At 39.8% G+C, this 20,263-nt stretch overlaps 1 protein-coding gene across 5 annotated transcripts in view; it reads left to right on the top strand.

The window, feature by feature from the left end:
* The first annotated feature begins 2,212 nt into the window (after nt 1–2,212).
* Nucleotides 2,213–20,263, top strand: part of arhgef1b (Rho guanine nucleotide exchange factor (GEF) 1b) — a 35,315-nt gene continuing 17,264 nt past the window's right edge. For 4 of the 5 annotated variants that reach the window (XM_026370106.1, XM_026370107.1, XM_026370105.1 and 1 more), the window contains exons 1-4: nt 2,213–2,348; nt 16,853–16,938; nt 17,075–17,188; nt 18,614–18,712. In XM_026370106.1, the coding sequence (XP_026225891.1) occupies nt 16,888–16,938; nt 17,075–17,188; nt 18,614–18,712 (264 nt within the window). In that variant the 5' untranslated portion in view covers nt 2,213–2,348; nt 16,853–16,887. The remainder of the gene's footprint in view (nt 2,349–16,852; nt 16,939–17,074; nt 17,189–18,613; nt 18,713–20,263) is intronic. The other variant, XM_026370104.1, reaches the window with a different exon arrangement.

Below are 20,263 nucleotides of genomic sequence, written 5' to 3'. Positions count from 1 at the left end.
GAAAGTCCTCCAGTCACCTCCATGTGAAGTACACCCACTAACAGCTGTAAATACTGTTTCCTTTGTGTGTGTATGTGTGTGTACACATCCAAAAATGACAGTGCAGTGGTTTTACCTGTCATCTCTCTTTGTTTTACTGTAAAGAGGAACAATGGAAATTACAAAAAAGAAGAAAAAAGATTAATATCTCCAAAAGCAATAAACATTATTCTGGATAGTCGACTGTTGTTGACTGCGTTTGTTGAACTGATTCATCGTGTAACAGCGAGCAACAAGAGGTAAGGTGTCACATTTCTACAATAATGTTTGAAATACAATTTATCACATATTCAGCTACTTAGTTGATTATCACAGAGAATAGGTGTTGATTAGTGATTGGTGATGAAGTATATTTAAATATTTGCAACAGTTTTGTTTGTTCACATCATATGTTCTGTAGTTAGTATATGTGGACTTGATTCAGATGTGACTGTTGATATCTGCCAACATGAATTTGATCAATCTTGCTTAATATTCCCTACAGAAACATAATTAATACTAAAAAGAACTGCACTGCACATAATGATGCAGTCCTTGTACATACCTGAAAACATGCAGGGCCACTAAATAATAAGATAAGTTGCACTTGTTCAAGGAAAAGTCTACACTGTGAAGAAATGAGGAATTAAACTTGAGATTGATTCATAATTTCTGTTAAATACATTTTAACTAATCTGATGAACAAAATCATTATTTGAATGATCAAAAGCAGGACGATGAACTGGATTTGTGTATTAAATTTTAAATAACTGTACAAACCTGAATGTACTAATCTGTAGTCCTATAATCATACTAAAGACTTATACAGCATTTTTATAAACTTTTACGTGCTTTATTAGGTTAATTATAACCAGAATTAGCCGTTTGTTCACAAGATATGTGAATTACTACAGACAGAGAACTGCACTATCATTCTGTCATCTGTAAATCCTTCACTGACAATTTGAAAATTGTCCAAAGAAAATGTTCATATCTTAGCTGTGAGACATCAACAAGTATGTAACAATATGGATACTCTTTTATCTCCAAAGGACCTGTACTATCCACAGTACTATATAATTACAACTAAACACGTATCCGAGGTTTGAGTTCATTAGTCCTAAATACCTGGACTTCAATGTAGAGTAATTGAGAGTGAATGTGTGTTAAGCCTGCAAAGCAAAATAAAACAGAAATAAATATGGCCAAACAGACTTTGTTTGAAGCCAACATGAACAAAAGGTCCTTAAAGCTCTGGAAAGCTGAGGAAAATTACATTTGAACCTCATTCATACATTACTGTTGTAACAAAACTATGTGGCATTAAGTCACAAGCCATGATAAGTTTATGTTTTACTTACCATAAAATAGGCTATGTGTGATTACATATTTCAGACTGAAATCAAATAGTAAAATAAGTCTAATGTGTAGGATCACTTGTCATATGGTAAGAACCCAGCGTCTGTGTGATTGTCCACAGGGTGGCGCAGTAAACCTACAGCAGAGGTAAAGCGGGCAATGAGCAAACAGTAAAGTTTAATTAAATAATAATAATTAAAAAGAAAGTCTGAGGACAGTCTGCTCGATTTCACGACATGCTGATTTTTCGTTGTGTTGCTCAAAGAGCTGAAATCTCCTCAAAACTGCTTCATCATACTGTGTTGTTAGCAGAACAGTAAGATAAGTAAAATAATGCATCATTTAGACAATACATGCTGGTTGTTCAGGCGCAAATAAGCGAGTGAACATATTTTCTGTTTGCTGCAGGATCTTTGAATATTACATAGAGGAGACATCAGGCGTATGCACCAGGCTAAGAATGGGCTAATAAAGATTCAATCAGTCAAATGTTGGACAGAGAGAGAGTTCCGTAAAGGGCAAATAACTGAAAATCTTAGCGACCTGTTCCCAGAAGGCTAAACTGTGTTTAGAAGACGCAAATCATATAAAACGTAAATGTTGTGCATCTGAAAGGCTTAATGTTGAGTGCAGCACAGTGAGTGCGCGATGGGGACGTCTTATTGTGTAACACAGTGCGGAAACAACGGGTTACTTTGTAACATTTGACCATTAAAACACAAATAAGAAACTAAATTGTTTCCAGTTTCGCGAATCATCTGATACATAATCAGTGAAACGGTGAAGTGTTTACTTCCTGTCAACCTGTTTATCGAGGGCTGCTGATCACCTTGTGCTTTTTTTTTTTTTTTTTTTTTTTGATGTGTACTTCCGCGTACAATGTTTTTTTTTTTTTTCCCCACTGACACTCGGCAACTTTCGAACAGGAAACCTATCAGACGCTTCGACTGTCGTTTTCTCTGTATTTGCGGGTGAGTACGCCATTTTAAAGCTAAGCCAAAGTATATTATAAAACGCTTAAGCATGTGTGACTCTGTCTGATGTATTAAAAGTCGTTATGAATGTTTGTTTTACCGAGAGAAATGGCTTAATCCTCCCCCCCCCCTCGCTGGCCGAGCAGCAGACGGTAGCGTCCATACAGAAGAATGCTGTGCTGTGCGCGACACCTCGTCCTTGTTTGCAGGGAGAAAAACGAGCTTCTAACACATTTTACTTCACATTTCTGTGCACAGATGTAGCATTAAAACATAATTCAGCTCTTTAATGCAGCTTGAGTTATGTGTCAGCCGCATGGAAGTTGTAGTTGCGAGGTTATAACAACTTCAGGTAGAACAGTTGGGGTGGTGTGTTTTCTCTGGCGAAGTCCTGCAGGTTTTTTACTGGAGCTGTTAAGGTCTGAGTCCAAACTACAAATCACTTGAATATTCTCAAAGGGAATATCTCTGTGTTGTTGGTAATCACTGGATACTTTATAGCCGGTGACCTTGTCAAATGTAATTTGGGATTCTACCTTTGAAAAGGTCTCTTTCTGAATTGGATCACAGGAGGACAGTAGCTGTTTCCCATAAGATGAAACACAGCTGTCTCATATATTTATATAGAGTATGATTTTGTCTTCTCCCTGTTCAGCTGCATTATTTGCTGTTTTCAGCTCAGACCTTTAGTAGCAAAGAGTCTTAGTTGTGTAATTATAGATGTAGGTAATCATTGCTAAATCAAGCCCTTTGTTTTCCTCCTATTTATTTATCAGCATTGTTTTTTTGCGCATGAAAGGAGGCTACAACCTCGCTGCACAGTGTGACACCCTGTGCATTCCCTCCCGGTTTCCTCTCTGCCTCCTCCCTGTCTATACCACTCGCACATCAGATCAGACAGTATGGAGTGGGGGTTTTCAGTGCAGACAGTGTTCATTAATTAGTGTCTGCATATAATTGATTACCTATGATGATTTTGCCTTGTGAAACAGAGGACAATCCCTGGGCAGAGCAGGCGAAAGTTTCCAGCTCTCACTGGAAACTGCGACTACTGTACATCTGCTGCTGCTTCATTACCTTACTGCATTCGTTAACTTGAGACAGGAGGCTGCATTTACCCTGTAGCACAGGTTGTTCTTGCCTGTAAGCGGTCACATTTTCAATAGTCACTCCTCAAACAGCCTTTTTTCTTATCTTATTTGTGTCTGTATAATTTTTAACTCCACTGTGGTTTTATTCTGCAAACAAGAGCCCTGTCTATGCAAACCTATTATTCTAATGAATGCTAATGATGGTTATATTGGTAGTATTAGACGGTATCACGTGTGTTAAGGGCATGGCAGCTGGCGGTTTTTGGAGACTGTGACGTGTTCCCAGCCAGCCGTTGCACCCCAGAGGCCCCATGTGTAGCAGGCCCTGCCACTTCCTGTTACTCTCTGCTAGACTTGAGGAGCACTGCACTTGTCATCTCTCCCTCTCACCACGTTTTTTACAAGTGGAGGCTTGTCTGGAGCCCAAAGGCTACCTTCTCTTCCTTTTAAAGGAATGTTGGCTATTTAAGTTTAGTTGCTGTGCTTCTCTCTTTTGCTTTCTCTATTGTTATAGGCCTACATAAACTTACCCACATACACTGTGCTTAGGAAAATAAAGTCAGATGGTGCTACAGTGAGGTGTAACAGTCGTCGTTAGCTACTATGAGAGATACCCAAGAACTGGAATGACAGGTAATGGCACCCACAGTGTAACAGCCAGGGGCTGTCCTAAGGGCCTGAAGCTGTGTTGAAGGCAAACTAATAATTTAGTGTAGTCAGGCTTGGACTTCAAAGGGAACACAGGTATTCTTCTCTGGCTGCCGTGGGATTGACACACAGGCAGCAGATAATGAGAGACAGAGCGGACTGAGCTGCTCTTCTTCTCCCTGCAGAGAAACCTACTGATTCCTCCTGAATGAGCTCAGTGGGTGTGTGCGCGTCTTTATTTCCATGGGTGGACAAATTCTGTTCAGATACTATTCTTGTGAGGACGTTTTAGCTGGTCCTCACAAGTTCAAAAAGTGGTTTTGGTGTTACAGCTAGGTTTTAGGGTTAGGGCTAGAGGTTAGTTGAGATGGGTTAGTGTAATGGACTATGTCGTGTAATGGTTGCTTGAAAACAAGGTTTGTTGGAGCCCTAATATGTATATATATCTATAACATAACATGACACTTCTAACTTCATTTCTTTCATATCTCTTTGCCAGTTTGTTATAAATGTATGTCTCAGATAATCGCACCTAATTATTTTATCTGTAAATGTTTTTTAAATTAAATTATCACTGAATGCTCTATTTCACAGTATTTAATCCAAGTCGCCTTAAGTTCAGAAACTCTTGTAGGAAAGGGTCTAAATATTAAAATTACTCATGGCTGAATTCCATATAGCTGCATCAGTGTCGGCGTCCTATCATATCATGAAAGGCTGCCACAAACCTCTTTGCACTCATTCACTCCTCCCTGAATGATAGACATTTAGTGGTTTACACAGGAGTCACCTTTAAACTGACATATTGGGCGCTTAATTATTGTAATTTTAAGTAATCTGTGACAGGCGTCATGTCATTGTACATAAATGTAAACAGTTAATTATAAACACTCAAAAGTTGCAAAGTTAGATGAATACAAATGTTATTCACCTTAAAATGTACACAATAGATTATTCTCTATGGAATCAGCTATATGTTGATAAATGATTTTAACCATATTGCTCGTTGCTGCTATGCGCAGATCACATTGTGAGAGACGGTAGTAACTGATAGGTCAAAGTCAAAGTAAATGTTGTATCCAGCCTTTTAGTCCATAATGTGGGTCAAGCTACAAAAACAGGAACTACTACAATTCCCATAGTGCAACTGAAAACCCCTCTCTGACAGGTAAATGCGCACATCTTTAAAACCATCCCCACTGTTGCTAATGTAGGTTTTCCCAAAGAGAATCCAACAGCACTAGTTTATAATGACTCATTCTGACCCCGGACGGAGCTGACAATGCATTTTAATGTAGACAAAACATTGTCTTTTGTTTTCAGGGGTTAAATTGCCACTGCTGAGTAGCCATATGTTACTGGATCACAGACAGGACAATGATTTTTAAAGTGAATCCAGTTCACAGGTATTTATTCTTGACACAAAGAGCTCAGTGTGTTCACCTCCAATCTGTGTCGTCTCTCTGCCGTCAGTCAGCACTGTTTCACACACAGGAGTCAACCAGACAAGGCTCCCTGCTCGAACTGTGTGTGTGTGTGTGCGTGTGTGTGTGTGTGTGTGTGTGTGCGTGTGCGCACGCGTGTGCGTGTGTGTGTGCGTGCGGGCGTGAGATACAAGAGTTGTGTGTGTGTGTCCGCAACCAAATGACCCCTTCAGGGCCCAGAATGAATGCAGCCAATCTGTCCGAGAGTGTTTGTGCACTAACACTTAATGATAACAGGACTTTGTTCAATCTGGGCTGCAGCAGCTTGTTCCACACACTCTGAAAAAGGGCAGAAAATGGAAAGACTTACATCCATCTGTACAAGTGTGAGTCAGACGGATGGCTGGAAAGCTGATGTTGTGTGAGCGAGAGAGGGAGAGGAAACAGAGAATGAGCTCTTTCATTTGAGGGGTCAGGGTGGAAAAAAGCAAGACCGGACTCCACAGATGATGTTTACTCTTGAGGAGTGAGAGATGGGGGGTATGGTGGGGTGAAAGGTCCTCCAGTGAGTTTACTGCCTGTATGTTAGAACTAATATATTTCTACATGCCGGCATATGTAGGATAATGACTGCAATTCAACTACAGTTTCATAACTAATTAGTAACATGATTACATTTTTTAAACAATTTTAAGATATAGATTTTCTTTTGATAAAATGCAAAACCAACAACTAAAGATTTCCTCTTTTCATTATCTTAAAAAGTAAATTCAACTCTTCTTGTTTATTGAATGTTATCGATGAACTAAACTATTAATTATAATTGACAGTTTGCACGATAAAGAAAATTATCTTTACTTTCAGAGCTGATTTGCTTATTGAAGAAGATAAGCACACATTACTTTACTATTTATACAGTCTCAAATCACTCATCTGGGGCATATCCGTACGACATACAACACCCTCTATTGTTTGACCTTTGATTAACAAAAAATATTTGTGCACAGTTTCTTCAAATATCTTCCCTCTCTTACATTTCTTCAGCAGCAAGAGCAAGTCGATTATTAAAAAACTTTGCTGTGAAGTGCAGTGGGACATACCATAATTAATGAATTATATTAATGTGACATACCAAAAGCAATTTGAATACCTCATCTGATAGATGGAGCCTATTTTGAAAGCAGTCGCTGCCAGATACTGGTACGTGTACATTGGCTGCAACCGCTGAGTTATTTAATCGTGGTTTGATTAGATAATTGAGAAGTTGTTTGTCTATAGCATTTGAGAATGTCTTCCGTATTGAGTAAGAAAAGCAGCAACTACCCACGTAAAAAAATGAAATGAAATCTGATAAATCTTGGTCTCTAATAACATCACTTAAATCGTCATCATGATCTTAATGCACCCAAATGGAGGTTGAGTTGAGTGTCTGGAACTACAAAGACAAAATCACTGGCTTTGCTGCATCAGCCCATCATTAGTTGGCTAGCTGTTTGAAATTTCACTAGTGACTCACCACCCGGGGAGCATCTGTCCTGCATGTTGGTACTGGTCAGAGCCCTGTCTGCATCTTTTGAGCTGATTCAGCATAGTGAATTAGTGGATGACCCGTTGCTGGTAAAGAGAGTTACTTCCTAATGGCTCTAATGATGAAGGCGACAGCTGCCATTCATTGTCAATGGACCTGGTGTAGTTGCTCAATATGCGACAGAGACAACAGGGCCATAGCCACAGGACTGGGGAGAGTTCAATATTATACATATATGCTGTGATGGAGGTCAGTCCTAAAGTTCAGAGTTAAAGTTTACTACCAGACATGAATGTATTTTAAACAAAACCATTTATTGCATAGCATGTAAATAATCATATTAAACACAACAAACCCCCAGAACTACAGCTTCTCTAGAGCCCAGTGATTTGCCTTTGGTAGTGTGAACGTAGAACTAAGTTGAGTTCTTTGATTTCGGTTTGGTTAAAGGCAGCTGTGTGGGTACACTAGAAGTTTTGCAGAAGTTTCTTTATGTAACACCTGCCCTACGTTGATTTAGTCATTGTGCATAGAACATCTAGTTCTATGAAAGAACAATGGTAAATGGTGGAGCAATCTTGGCTTGGCTGTAGACTCTCTCTCAAATATGGAAGTTATTAGTTCTGTTGTTGGCCTTATTTGCTTGTTAGCTAACCAGAATTACAGTCATTGTTACATTGTAGATATGGATTTAAATTTGAGGTAACACGTAGATTATCAGTACAAACAATTGTCTTGACTAAGTATTGAATTATTCCTTCTTAATAGGTCAATCCTCTGAGAGAGAGAGAGGGAACGTTGCATGTCTGGATTGCACACCATTGGCATGAGGTTAATAGTGTGAACCAAGGTGCTTGGTTTTGCTTTTGTGCAAGTACAGAGGCATTTTTGGCCATGTTAGTCTGAGAAGCTTTGATTCTGGGCAGGCTAAATTCTTTCCTAAAATATTTAGCATGAGCCTTGGATGTTGTTGCTTCTTTTGGTATGATCTTAAATTCAGCTGCAGATGAACTCTGGACACACAAACGCACAGGCATACTTGTGAATGAATGATGAACAGTTCTCGTCCCAAATGCTAATCAGAGGTTTCTGTGTTTGGCCTTAGTAATTACTGCTCCATCTCCACACACATACACACACACTCACACATGGAAGCAGTTAGGCCGAGCTGGAGGTTCACTGTGAACTGCCAATCCATGCCCAATGTCGATTGGCCCCGGCCTATCAAATGTTTCCATAGAACTAATGACCTCTATATGGGGACATGACTAGAGAGAGAGGATGTAGGGTCTGCGTTTGGGTGGGGTGGGGGTAGTAGTTTGTCGGAGCAGTAGAATGAAGTGCACTATCTCTCTGAGGAGAATTGAGGTTAAATAAAGAGTTGTGTTGGGCCTGGAAAAATGTAAGGCTGTGTGTGTATGAAGAAGGGAGGATGTTCAGCAGTAGCTTGTTATTCCTGATACCTTTTGGGATCTCTTTGGGGGATGAGAGAAAGTCTATTCGACTGAAATCATGTCAAGAGAAGGTCAGTGATTTGCTGCAGCCGTTATATACTCAACTGTGTTCAATCTGTTAGAATTGTAGCTGAAATAATAACATGTAAGGTAGAATCCTGTGAAGCCATAAAAAGACGTGTCTATGTTCTCCTGGTGTTATTGGCCATAATCTTATTTTAGCTACTACGTAATGATTGTTAAATTGCATAATTGGCCCTTGTCTGCTGGCTATGAATGCGCTGGCTGTCCTGGAGGCTGCTTTCTTTTAGGCTCAGGGCTCAAGGTGGAGGAGAAGAGGGAGGTTTAGAAAGAAGCTTTTACAGAGAAGAAACGCACAGAACTAAAGGGTGGAAGACAAAAGAGGAAGAAGGATGTGGTGGTGAAAAAGACGAGATGTTTCACAGTGTAAAATCTTTACACTTCAACCACACACACTCCACTCCCTGTCTCATGCATACATCATTTCCCTTGTGTACACTCTCTGTGCTGCTACACTTGCAATATCTCACAGTGTGCCCCCTCCTCTGCTGTTTGCTTACTGTCAGTGCAGTGACGAGATTTCTGGGATAACTTTGCCCTCTGTTACATTCAGACCACTGTTCTGTTGCCCTTTTACCTTGTTCTACTAACACATACACATTCGCTTGTTATCTTGAAATGTTGTCTCTACATGTCTGTGAATTGACGAGTCTTATCTTTAATCTAGATTGTATTTGAAGAGTAATTTGAGATGCGAGTGTTATCTTTTAGGTTTATCTGTTTCCTTTAAAAAGATAATGAAGTGATTGTATTGGTGCACTTTTAATAACTATATTGACAGGGGACCCATTTAAAAAAATATCAACAGTGAAGCAGCACATGTTGATGTACTGGATCCTACACTTTTCGCTTTAAAGTCTCGAGACAGATCCAAAACCCCAAAACATCATTAAGTTTTTTTCTTACACTATAGAAAGCTGCTCCCCATGCTACATTATATATACATGATACAGCTGTTTTCATAGGGTACATCCCAAATATTTTTGATTTGATTTTTCATTACTCTTCACTTGACCCTGAAGTCATTCCTGTCCTCCATCTTGAAGGCTGTCCCAAAGCTCCTGTTTCTGCTCTGAGGAGTGAGGAGAGATCTCTGAAGAGCCAGAAGGCCATCCTTCAAGTCGTTAATGGTTTGACACAGTCTGTTAACGGAAGTGTATTACTGATTACTGGTTTCCGCAGATAGGACTCATCTGAAACTACATTACAAGACAACAGTTTTATTGGGAATAATATTGTTGTCAGGGAGACAAGATTCTGATGTATTTCTTTTGTTTAACTACTTTATTGATCCCCAAGGGGATTTGAACAGCTGCACATAGATGATGGTGTTACTGTGGGGTTTAATGTTCATGCTGTAACACTCCTTTAGTTGTCCGGCAACATTTCAGTAACATTAAGTCAGCTATCTAGCTCAGTGTTAGTTTTGAACTGTGTGTGTTTGCTACTTGGAGCCAACCTTATCATATGCTCTGACCTGGGCTCACAAAGGCTCCACAATTATGTTGTACCACAGTCTCCTCCAAAAATAGTGGAGCTGCTTTACTTACAGATATAAACACATAAGGTTCTTCAGACCCGGTGTATACACAGAAAGGGGAATAATAAGGGTGAAAGACATTTAACCGGGATGTGTCAGTGGAGCTTCTCAGTCATACAGGTGAGCCTGTCTGGCAACTGGACTTTATTTCAAGAAAGACAAGAAAGAAGTTATGACACAACTTCAATTCAAGTAGGATGTCTGACACTCCTCCACATTAACTCAAAATAAACAATTCAAAGAAATGGAGAAACTGCTGATGGATGATATCATTGTAAAGCTGCAGAATTCAGCATCATGTTTAAGTCATTTTCTTTTTTAGGATTTTTTTAGGAACACATATCTGTTCATTATTGATATAAATATTTCTCATTACAATGAAACGTACATACTGTAGCATTCATTTATTTCTTATTTTTCTTCTTATTACTATTGATTGCACACAGGCCTTTTAGCACACCCCGAGGAGTATGTTATCCTGCATTTCATCATACATATTGTTTGTGCACGTAACAACTAAAGCTCATGTTTATATTTGTCTCCAGTGGTGTAAAAACACATGGCCTATAGCCTTTCCTTTATTACACTGAGTTAACTTTGGCATTTTGCACCTCAGGTCCAGCTCAAACCCAGCTGCCACCCTGTAACTGTATAAACATGCACACACACACTTTCTGTATGTGAAGCTTAAGCTTACATTGATTTGTGCACCTACTGTATGTATGTACCTTACATTTATCTAACCTTTTCTGTGTGGTCTAACATGCTACATGTTAGATATATAGACATGCATACACAACGCACATGTGCTCTCTAGTTCGAGAAGCCTTTGAGCTTGTTTTCCCTGAGGTGTCAGCTCACAGCTGCAGCCAAAATAGTTTGGTCAAGGTTGGAAGCACCTTGTGTATGTTGTGATTTTTTTTGGGTGGGGGGGAGCAGGTACATAGGTTGTAAGCTTTTGGGTGTTGTTCTGTGCTAACACATTTCTGGTTGCTTATGTGCTTGTTAGATTTTCCAGAGTTTCTCAAACTTATGTTTCCATTGCCCATTTTTTCTTTTTCCTGATGTTGCTGTGTAGTTGTTCATTTCCTGCTGTAGTGTGCTCACTCTTTTAATTTCTTCTCCACACTCCACCTCCTCCTCCTCCTCCTCCTCCTTCCTTCCCGCTAGGCCCCTTGTTAGTTTTTTTTTTCTCAGTTTAGTCTGTGGAAGGGTTCATACAGGCAATTGCTTGCAGCCACAGTCATGTGTATCAGTCATGAAGAAGGCCTAGATGCTTATGGATTTACATATGGACTCAGCACAGTGTCTGAACAGTGAGATCTGCACATTGTCCAGAGCTGCTGTTTCACACGTGGCAAACAACAGGAGATTGTTCATGTCAGCCATGTTCTCAGTTGGGGGAAATTGTCTACTTGGTTTCTAGGGGTGGTCCCTGGGAAGAGTGTGCAGGTGGCATGAATTGAGACAAAAACAATACTGCAGAAGTCAAGGTGTTTTGTTTACGGCACATTAACTTGCTTCAGTTGCATGATTTGAAACAATGCCTTATGTATATATCCGCGCTTTCCTGGAAGACATAAGCGTGACACAACACCAATAAATATTTCCAATACTTTCTGGTGCTGTACTGAGCAGATGCACCAAAAGGAATGCCCCCTCAGTCACTGTGAATCCTCCAGACAGATACCTGCAGTATTTGCACATGGGCTTAATCGGGCATTACTCAGACATTTGTTCTAGGGCACTGGGCAATGTCCATTTAATGTTGGGGCTGATTGCAGTGTAGTTTTGGAAAAGGGAATGTACTAAGAAATAAATTGGTTAATAAAACATTTGGAGCTTTTATGATTCTATAGAAAGACATGTTAAGCTACATTTATATTTTATAGGAATTTAAAGACGTTTAGGATTTTCCTTTCCTTTGTAACTTTGTTTTCTAGTTCCCATGTGAATTTAGAGATGCATGACACAGGGGCTTTTCTTGATGCAGTTTATTTTTCTGTCAGGTTTCCTACAGAGACCCTTATGGGCTCCTATTATGGGCTACCTTTTCTCACTGTCTTTCTTTCCATCTCTTAAGTCTCGCTTTCTTTCTTCTCTGTCTTCGCTCGCTCTCTTTTCATCTGATAGTCCACACAGGAAATGGCTTTGATAGCTTCCTGAGGAAATTACACCCACTTCCTGTCTATGTGACTCTCCATTTGCCACTTTACCCACTCTCCCATTTTTTTTTTCTTTCTCTTCTCCGGCACCTCAGGGAGCAGCTTCTAGAGGAGTGGAGGAGTTGTGGTGCTGGTAGGAATCCCCCAGTCACCGCTAATGAGGCTGTGGCCTGATGAGAGAGCCAGATAAACAGCAGTACAAAAACAACAAGCTATAACCATTAGCTGCTGGACTAATTTTGGACAGTGACCTCATAACATATAGAAGACAGGACACAGCCTATTGTGACCAAGTCTGAGAAGAGAACCATGACCCGTGCTTATACAATAGAGGAATCTGTGGAGTGATTGTGAAGAACTGAAGCTCTAGTTGTTCCGCACTGGAAGATGCATGCTGAGCGTTATTTCTCCCTCGGTTTAGTTTCTCACTGTCGTTTGAATGGACATCAGCAGAATCACACTGACTGACTTTAGGCATTGTTTTCATTTGTAGAGACCAGTGACAGTGTGACACACCATTTGAATTTTACACCTCAACACTGTTACTGGAATTCAAGTAACTATAATTTTTGAATTAAAATCATGACCAGTAGATTTCTCTAACATTGATAATCGTAGTCTGACCTCTGCTGCATTGCACCTGTATCTACATCCATCCTGTAATGTCACAGTGTGTCAGTGCTGCAAAATGAGAAGTTAAACCAAAACAACATGGTGGCGTTAGAGACGTCACTCTGCTTATTGACACTTGCTCTTTAAACAAGTGGCTCTCAGCACTGACTCCGATCCATTCAGCAGCGAGTACAGCTCAGACCGTGAGATCATGTGTAGAGAGCCTTGTTATTTATTTATTTTATCTTGGTCCAGCTTCATCAAATGTAACTTACTGTTCACTGATATGATGATGATGATGTCTAACATGACCACTTCAGGGGCAGGTTCACCTTTTCTCAATCAGACTGACTTCACTGAAACAGATGATTGTGTTAACAGTTAACAGAGAGAGTTTGCATAAGAGATGATGTAACAGTGACATAGTCATTATTATGCTGAAGCGTGCAACCTCTTAGCTAAGTGCAAGTGTGAAATGCTGAACTGTGTCGCTACTTTATCAGAATAATGTGACAGGTGCTGTTTTTACAAATCCCAGTGTGCAGTGTTAGACCTCAGCGTGGACAGGGATGGAGAAAAATGCTGTTGTAAGGACCAGTTGTCACAGACACACACAGGCGTTCACCAGCAGCTCCCCACAGTCCCATAGTAATAACCCCCTCCCACATACGTGCTCTGTCTTAACCCACACACACACACACACACGCAAAGGCACGTACGCTTGATGGCTATCATTAGATTGATGCCACCTGACACTTGGAATGTGACTGGAGGGAGGCGAGGACCGGGTGGGGGGCAGCTGCCGACTTTCAGGAGCACCAGAGATGATCTCTGCGGCTCTGGGACGCTTGGTTCAAATGCTGTACTCTTATGGTCTTTTCTTTACCACGTCTGCATCAGCCATGAAAGACCCTCACAAAATGGAGCTTGTGCCAGCTATCATGTGCTAATGGAGGTGAGGGGAAGAGGGTCTGGTTATTGTTGAAACTCTCAGACTGTCTCCATCTGTTGTCTGAACTGTGCCATATGCTGGAATGCACCTCTTGGCTCCTTCGGGCAGAGGAGGCTGCTGCTCCTGCCCCTGCCCCTGCTGTAATTCTGTGCTCTTAACATTCACAGCAGAGTTGACTTTCCCTGCTTACCTCAGAATAACTGCAATTAGCTTCTGCCTGACTGCTTCAATTTATCCCTCAGTGTATGAACATGTATTACGGTTACTCCAATATCAACAGAGACATAACAATAACAAGAGATTGACTTCAGCATCTCTGGTAATGAGGAGGCTGAAATGTTGTGATGACTAGTACAGCATTGTATCAACAATGTTTTGTAAGAATTGGCTTTCCTCATGGCTTTACAGGCATCTTGTGAGTTTTCATCTTAACTGAAATCTTAGGTTTGATATATTCGGCGTCACTCTATTCACCTTTAAAACAACTTAGATTAGTTGACAAAACAATTTCATCTGTGACTGTTTTAAATATGTTCAAATTTCTTTTCAAGCTAAAAATCCAAACATTTAATGGCTCCAGAGTCCTGGATTTAAAATGAAATAATTTACTGTTGGAATTAAATATTTGGGGATTTTGGTCTAGTGGTCAGACAAAATAAGATCCATTATTACCCCAGCTAGTGTTAAAGGATAACGTCATATTTATCAGTAATGAACAAAACTATTACTTCACCCTCATACAGCATTCAGATTTAGCTTTTTTTGCAAACCCAATATTTTATATTTGGGCTAAGTTGGCATTGAAAACACTAAAAATATTATTGCAACTCATGTCCGAAGATTTTAGTATGACACTGAAAATGCAGTTTCTGGAGTTTCTCATTTTCTTTGTTTGTGTGTGTGTGTGTGTGAGAGAGTTTTTATTCAAATCTGAATTAAGATTTGGATTCTCTCAGCTTATTGCCATGTAGGATCAATAACGAATGAATTAATCTCTCAGTACTAACTTTATCTAGTTATGATATAGTCACAACCTGATGTTAACTTAATGAAGTAATTATAAGCACACAAAGCTGTGTAGGGTTGCATTCAGGCCTCCTGTTGTGTACAGGAACGGAGTTAAAGTTTTGGTTTCAAGCAGTGATACTGAAAACATCTTATCTTCCAACCAGGAAATAGTTAGATCTGCTTATGCAGGATTAGTCAGTTGTAGCTGTTGTTGTCATGGTGAAACAACAGCTTTGTCTTGGTAAGGTGGCTTTGGCAGTTTCACACACACCTAGCTCCATGACTAGTCTGTGTGAAACTGCCAAAGTGTGTGTGCGTGTGCATGACAAAGAGGTAATGCTTGTCTGCGAGTGTGTATTTCTGTGCACATTTGCGTTCGTGGCCCTGACAGGCCTGCATCTCTCTGTTTAGCTAACCCCTCCTACGCATGTTGCCTTAACACTGGCCTTTCTCAACCCACAGCCCATTGGAAATGGCCATGAATGAACACATTCTCTCTGTCTGTCTGTCCGTCTGTGTGTTTCACTCTCTCTTTCTCTCGCTCTCAACTAACAACTTTGTTTCGCTGCGTTTCTGCAAGAATTCATCTTAAACCATTTTTCAGCCCTGCTGCCTGCGACTGTCCACATAAGCTGTGCACTGTGCATTAGTCAAATAGTGGTTGTGCACAAAGTCACAGTTCCTTAGAAACTGTGACCACAAGTGATTTTTCAGTTCGTATTTATTAGGTATAAATAATTATTTTCATAATCGCACATTTCCTTATATGTATAATTAGCCATATGGTGTGAATGCACAAACCGTTTTTATTGATGCTGCAGCTTCTGTCCATGTTTATGAATGAAAAAGGTTGACCTGTTATTAATTCTTCAGAATAATTTAGATTTCTTATTGAACTGTTTTAATTTGAGTTACTAGATATATATTTTGCTATATGGACTATTAGTCACACTTTTCCTTATCCTACACCTCTTCAGCTCTGTTCTTACTCTCTGTACTCAGCCGACTGTGGACAATGGTAAATGTTGTACGGTGTCGCTCCAGGCTTTCTGAATGTGTGTTTGGGTGTTCCCTGGTGGCGGCTCCAGGTCTGTGGCCTTCAGAGGTCTGAATACAAGGACTGTGTGTTGTTTGTGTGTTTTGGGTGTGCAAGGGAAATGGCGTGGCGTGTGAAGGGTGGGGGTTAAGTTGGTCACCCATTCCGATGCAGATTTTTTTCCCATTCATGGATTTTAAAAGCAAGAATTGGCATGAACTAATTTCAGATCAGTTGAGTTACATTTTTAGACCTGAAGAGACATGTTTTCCTCCGAGTGTATTACTAAACCAAATCTCCGTAGGCAAGCTTTAAAGAGAACTTGCAATGCATGGCACTCATTGAATCATTTATTCTCCTGAGTTCAACACTTATAACCTCAATGCATTAGTGTGGCCTGGGGGAAGAGGAGATCAGTGTTACACAGAGGACACTTATGTGATAAAATACTCCAAATTGTTCAGTTAATTGCTTGATTATCAGCTCATTACTATTAATTATCAGTGTCCCATTGCTCATTATATTTTTTTTTCAGAAGAGAATAAGCTTTAATAAACACAAGTAATGATTTATTTATTGTATTATAGTTCCAATTATTTTTAAATAAAATGCTAGAAAAAGAAAAGCAGGTCACTTCTGTATTTTGCTTCACCTGTACCTGATGCTTTATATTTCTTTACCACTCTTGTCTTCCTACTTACTTCAGGGACCATAACTACTGGGACACAGCTGTCTCTCTCTCTGGGAGGCGGGTTTAGATGCTGGGCTATTTTCCTCTTTCCGTTTGTTGTTATTCTTCACTGGGAAAGTTCACAGTGTCCAAACCCTGATCTGGTTTTATGTCTGGCTCTGCTCAGCAGGGTCTCAGGACGTCAAAGAGATAGCTCACCAGTTCAAAGTAATGTTTGCTAATTGTCCTGCCTTCTCCCTCTCTCCCTCCTTCTCCCCTTCTCTTTCTATAGCAGGGAGTTTTGGGGCTTAGTGCTCTAACCCAGCCATGAGCATCATCGGGGCTGAGGATGAGGATTTCGAGAATGATTTGATTGATGTGAGTGAATAAAACATTGTAACATGGCAGCTGAATTTTGATATTATATCTCAACCTATTTTTTCTCCATCATTATTGTCTCTCTCATCTTTGCCTGTTGTCTCACATTGTCTCCTTCTCCGTCTGCCTCCCTCAGGTGGCAGATGACCAGTGCAAACACTTTAGCCATGTAGATATGTTGAGGGACCGGCCGACCCACTTGCTGGTCTTCATGCAACATGTCTTTCTACAGTTTGACCCTGCTCCTCTGGTGAGAACTACAACTCCTGTTATCCAAGTGTTTGATTGTCTTTCTTTTAGTTTATCTGTGTAGGTGTGCACTGCCTTAAGCTCCTACAAGATTAACAGTATAGCCATTGGATGGATGATTTTTTTTGTTTAGGTTAGACTTAATATTACTACAGCTGGAAGCAAAACAAAATACAAAAAGAAAACTAACTAATTCCACCCCCGTCATCCAAACTGCCACACCTGGTGGAGCGAGGTGCATTCATGTGAATGAACGATCCAAGAAGTGGGGCTTGTTGACAACAATAATTAGAAATCAAATAAAGGGAATGTAATAGTTTAGCTGATATGTAGATGTTACATATTAAAAACTAAATATTAATCTAAAAATACATGAAACACTTTTGAACCAGAATAAAAAAATGTTACACCTCAGTATTTTAATTATTACATCCTGGGTTTTATTTTTGTTGAGTTGAAAGTCTTTAATACTATTGACAACATTAAGTGAACAAACTGAGATGTGGAGCAGCTCCACTGATACACTTCAGGGTAAACAAGTTGAGCTGTCAGACAGGTTACACACACACTGTCAAACATTTACATTTAGTCCTTTGGCAGATGCTTTTAAGTGAGGTACGAAGCAAGCAACAAAACTAAGCCAGGCAGAAGACATTCGATGCACTCTGCCATGGGTAGAAATGTTTCAGTTTTATGTATCAGGTAGGGGAGGGCTTTTTAAAATCTGTCTATTTGTATTTAAGTAAACATGAAGTATGAACTATTAGTTCCATGTTCAACTGTTTTTCTATGTTGGGAGTGAGGCTGCTGCCACCACCCTGAGCTGAAAAGCTATGCTGTAAGGTTTAGGGACCAGATGTCATCTAAAGAAGTCACACTTTAAACTACAGTAGACTACTTATCTTGAAATTGTCACATTACTCTTTATTACTGTGCAGTAATAAAACGTTGCCTGCAGCCACCCAAGAGTGGAACGAAAAGATGATCACAGCGTGCTCAAAACAAATACTGATGAGCCGTCAGAGAATTTACAGAACATTGACCTGTAAATACAAAGTGCTTGATTTGGTGATAACGAAAAAAGAACCAACATAGAACCTTTTTTAAACATGTAACAAAATCTCTCTAGCAATTTATGGTTTATTGTGCAAACCTAACTGGTGTGAAAGCATGTCTGTCCTTTCCCTTTTGTCCTGCATGCAGACACTGTGACCCACCCAGGTACTGTTGCACCTTGCACAGCCATGACACCCTCCCTGCCTCTCCCTTGTTGTCTGTCTTCTTAGCAGCATATAGTGTTTACAGAAACGCTTGTTTAATAAATTATTAATATTGAGTTATGTGTTCAATTATGTCTATCTGGACATTACAGTCGGCTCACATTCATCAACACTCACATATCCTCTGTCTGTCTCAACTCTCCCAGCTGTGTTACCTCCATGCTGACCTCTTCAGGACCCTCAATGCCAAAGAGACGAAGAAGCAGTTTGTGGAGTTCTACAACACCTTCTTGGAGAAGGGCGCAGTACGTAGCAAACTGTATTTGCTGTCAGATTTAATGTTGCATTAAGAAAAAATGAGCAACCCAATTCCTACAAAATAATTAACATTAGTGAGTATAAATTGACGTCCATCCACAATTATTTTTATTAAGGTGGAATAAAAATAATTCTGTTAGTGAGTGAAACTGGTGTAGGGTGTGCAAACAATGTTCCACACGTCACACTGATAATTTCTATGAAGCTTATCTAGCCTACATTTATGAAAGTCATCTCTGTATTGCAATGCTGTGGTGTAGTGAACTACATATAATAAAATTAACAGTTTAGCTTAATGTTTCTATAGTTTGCCCAGAACTTTACTACATTCATACTTACACTGTAATTCAAATAGTTGATTAACTTTATTTTTGCCACTTTCTTGGTTAGTAAAATACTGAAACTACAATTTTGGGCCACAAAAGGAAATTTTTGAGACTGCTGCTGTTGTACAAACAAGAGATTCTGCTCTGACAAGTACAAACACAGGTCCGTTGTTTAGTAGTAATAGTAATTAGTAACTTACAAAGCTACAGGACGTTTTCAAAGTAGCTTCCCCAAAACTGTATATTTGGCTTATATATTACCTCACAGAGCCATCAGTATGTTCTAACCGCTGCTTAAAGGAAGTAAAGTCTGGTGGCCTTATAGTATCACATTCTGCTTTATTAGGTCTTTTCTGCTCTGCATTGTATTTAATGAAGGCAGAAAGTCATATCTCCTTTTTGTGCTGCGTTCAACTTTTTGTAAATGTAAAAGCTCGGCTGCAATGTTTGGACTCATTTTCAGAGTGATTACCTCAGCAGATGTTGCAGATGCTATATCTAATCAAGTTTATGTTTTCATGGTTTTGTGCTTTGGAACATGTCCAGTAGTCCTAAAAGGATTCGACTTTTTGATTTAGTCTCCCTTTAAACTATTTTTGTGGCTCAGTGCAATCTTTGTTTGTCTGACAAACGTCTCTTACTTAGTGTTTCAGAGCTTTTTATGTATTATATAAGAATCATTAGATACAGCAGCTTGCAGTTAGCCAGCAGTTGTATTAATAGGGAAATAATATTTTTATAAGCTAGGCTTGGGAGGACAACTTTGTGTAATATTTGTTTGCAAGTGCATGGCTGTGTGTTGGCACTCTCTGGATCACCTTGTGTGTCCTTTTCTCTCACTTCTCGTTGCCCACTTGGTTTCTGTCACTTCTCTGTTATATGTCTCCCTTAAAGCTCATGGGCTGTACGTCTCTGTCTGTCAGCTCAGTTGGCTTGTGCTGTACTTTCTCCCTGTCTGTCACACCGCACAGCTTCCTGTCAGGATCGTGGGAAAGCCCTTCAAGAAGACTCATCTCCTTCTGTCTGCTTTTTTTTTTTTCTTGCAAGCCCACTGACTTACAGTTGGCCCATGTGGTTATTTTGTCAATAGCATAACTATGTACTGCATCTCCCATATGGAAGATTTATTTTCCCACTGGTTGTTATTTCTAGTGTTAATCTGACATCTTGTGGTTATATGTAGCTAGTGCATCCCTTCACTTGATCAAATCA

This window comes from Anabas testudineus, chromosome 16 (assembly GCF_900324465.2).
Source record: "Anabas testudineus chromosome 16, fAnaTes1.2, whole genome shotgun sequence".
Classification (NCBI taxonomy): domain Eukaryota; kingdom Metazoa; phylum Chordata; class Actinopteri; order Anabantiformes; family Anabantidae; genus Anabas; species Anabas testudineus.
Note: the sequence above shows the minus strand (reverse complement) of the source record. Positions and strands in the feature narration are given on the sequence as shown.